Source organism: Monopterus albus, unplaced genomic scaffold (assembly GCF_001952655.1).
Source record: "Monopterus albus unplaced genomic scaffold, M_albus_1.0 scaffold5745.1, whole genome shotgun sequence".
NCBI classification, from domain to species: domain Eukaryota; kingdom Metazoa; phylum Chordata; class Actinopteri; order Synbranchiformes; family Synbranchidae; genus Monopterus; species Monopterus albus.
In genome coordinates, this window is record NW_018133606.1 from 1 (window position 1) to 738 (window position 738).

At 40.1% G+C, this 738-nt stretch overlaps 1 protein-coding gene across 1 annotated transcript; it reads right to left on the minus strand.

Moving 5' to 3' along the window:
• Positions 1-28: 28 nt before the first annotated feature.
• On the minus strand, positions 29-639 carry LOC109954296 (G/T mismatch-specific thymine DNA glycosylase-like; the record flags this gene model as incomplete). The annotated part of the gene is made up of 3 exons (XM_020589669.1): positions 478-639; positions 210-292; positions 29-123 (listed from the first exon to the last, which is right to left on the minus strand). Coding segments are annotated over exons 1-3 (267 nt in total), but the record flags the coding sequence as incomplete, so codon positions are not given.
• Positions 640-738: the final 99 nt, after the last annotated feature.

A 738-nucleotide genomic window follows, 5' to 3' on the forward strand; every position in this document is an offset into this window, starting at 1 on the left:
AAAGGTTGTGAAGCATTTTAGTGCTCACCACGTCACAGTCGGGGATCTTGTGTGGCTGCAAACCAAATTCAAGATTCTGAGGTTTTTTACCAAACAACTCTCTGCAGAACATTTCATAGATACCTGTGAGGGAACAGGAGAACACAGCCTTAATTCACTTTAACAAATCACTTTATTGTAGCTGTTGCTCTGAGTAGGAGAGTGCTTACATTTTCCATTGAAAACAGCAATAAGAGGCTTGAATTTCTTTAACTTCTCTACGAGAATTTTGCCTCCTTCACGTAACTCTTTACTGTTGAGATGAAAAGAAAAATGGTTGCAATAGTGTTTCAACAAAACTTTTATCTCAAAGCTAAAAGAAATCTCAGCCAATCACAGTCCGACATTACTCTTCTTGTCTAGTAACTTCAGGTTGCCCACTCGTTGCCCTAAATATAGATTTCCTGAGTGATGTCAACAGTCCATCTGTAGACCCACCTTGAGAGGTCTTTGCTCCCTGGTGTTGCCCTTGCCACCATGTTGGTGAAGCCCATCCTGTACTTGACAGGCAGGGTGTTGTCATGCATATGGTTGAGTTGCTCCTCAGTAAATCCAGACAAAAACAGGCACTTCCCTGAAATTAAAAAAGTTGGTCATTCATCTTATTGACTAACAAAAACAGATGTATTTTACTGAAGGCATGTTTCCTGAACACGCTGGTGATCTACTGTTAACAACATTAACGCTGTATAATTTTGT